General features: G+C 70.5%; 1 protein-coding gene across 1 annotated transcript in view; it reads left to right on the plus strand.

Moving 5' to 3' along the window:
* Positions 1–125: 125 nt before the first annotated feature.
* Positions 126–339, plus strand: part of LOC104514713 (G-protein coupled receptor 12-like) — a 991-nt gene continuing 777 nt past the window's right edge. Inside the window, 2 exon segments of the mRNA XM_010158465.1 lie at positions 126–229; positions 231–333. Coding sequence (XP_010156767.1) covers positions 126–229; positions 231–333 — 207 coding nt within the window.

A 339-nucleotide genomic window follows, 5' to 3' on the forward strand; every position in this document is an offset into this window, starting at 1 on the left:
CCCCAAGACAAGGTTTGGGGGTGGCAGGGCTGTCCCCAACCGGGTGACATGGGCAGAGCCGCCGGCAGCGGGTGCTGAGGGGAGCCGCTCTCGCTTTCGGCCGCAGCAGGTCCCCCTCGGCCAGCATGATGGAGGAAGGGCCCCCCAACTCCAGCGGGAGCCAGCACGGCCAGCTGACCCCCGGGAACGGCAGCGGCACCTCCCCGGACCCGGAATCTGCGGTGCAGCCCCGCCTTGAACCCGTGGGACGTCGTCCTCTGCGTCTCGGGGACCATCATCTCCTGCGAGAACGCCGTCGTGGTGGTGGTCATCTTCTACGCCCCGGCGTTCCGCGCTCCC

This window comes from Eurypyga helias, unplaced genomic scaffold, assembly GCF_000690775.1.
Source record: "Eurypyga helias isolate BGI_N326 unplaced genomic scaffold, ASM69077v1 scaffold25819, whole genome shotgun sequence".
In the NCBI taxonomy this organism is placed as follows: domain Eukaryota; kingdom Metazoa; phylum Chordata; class Aves; order Eurypygiformes; family Eurypygidae; genus Eurypyga; species Eurypyga helias.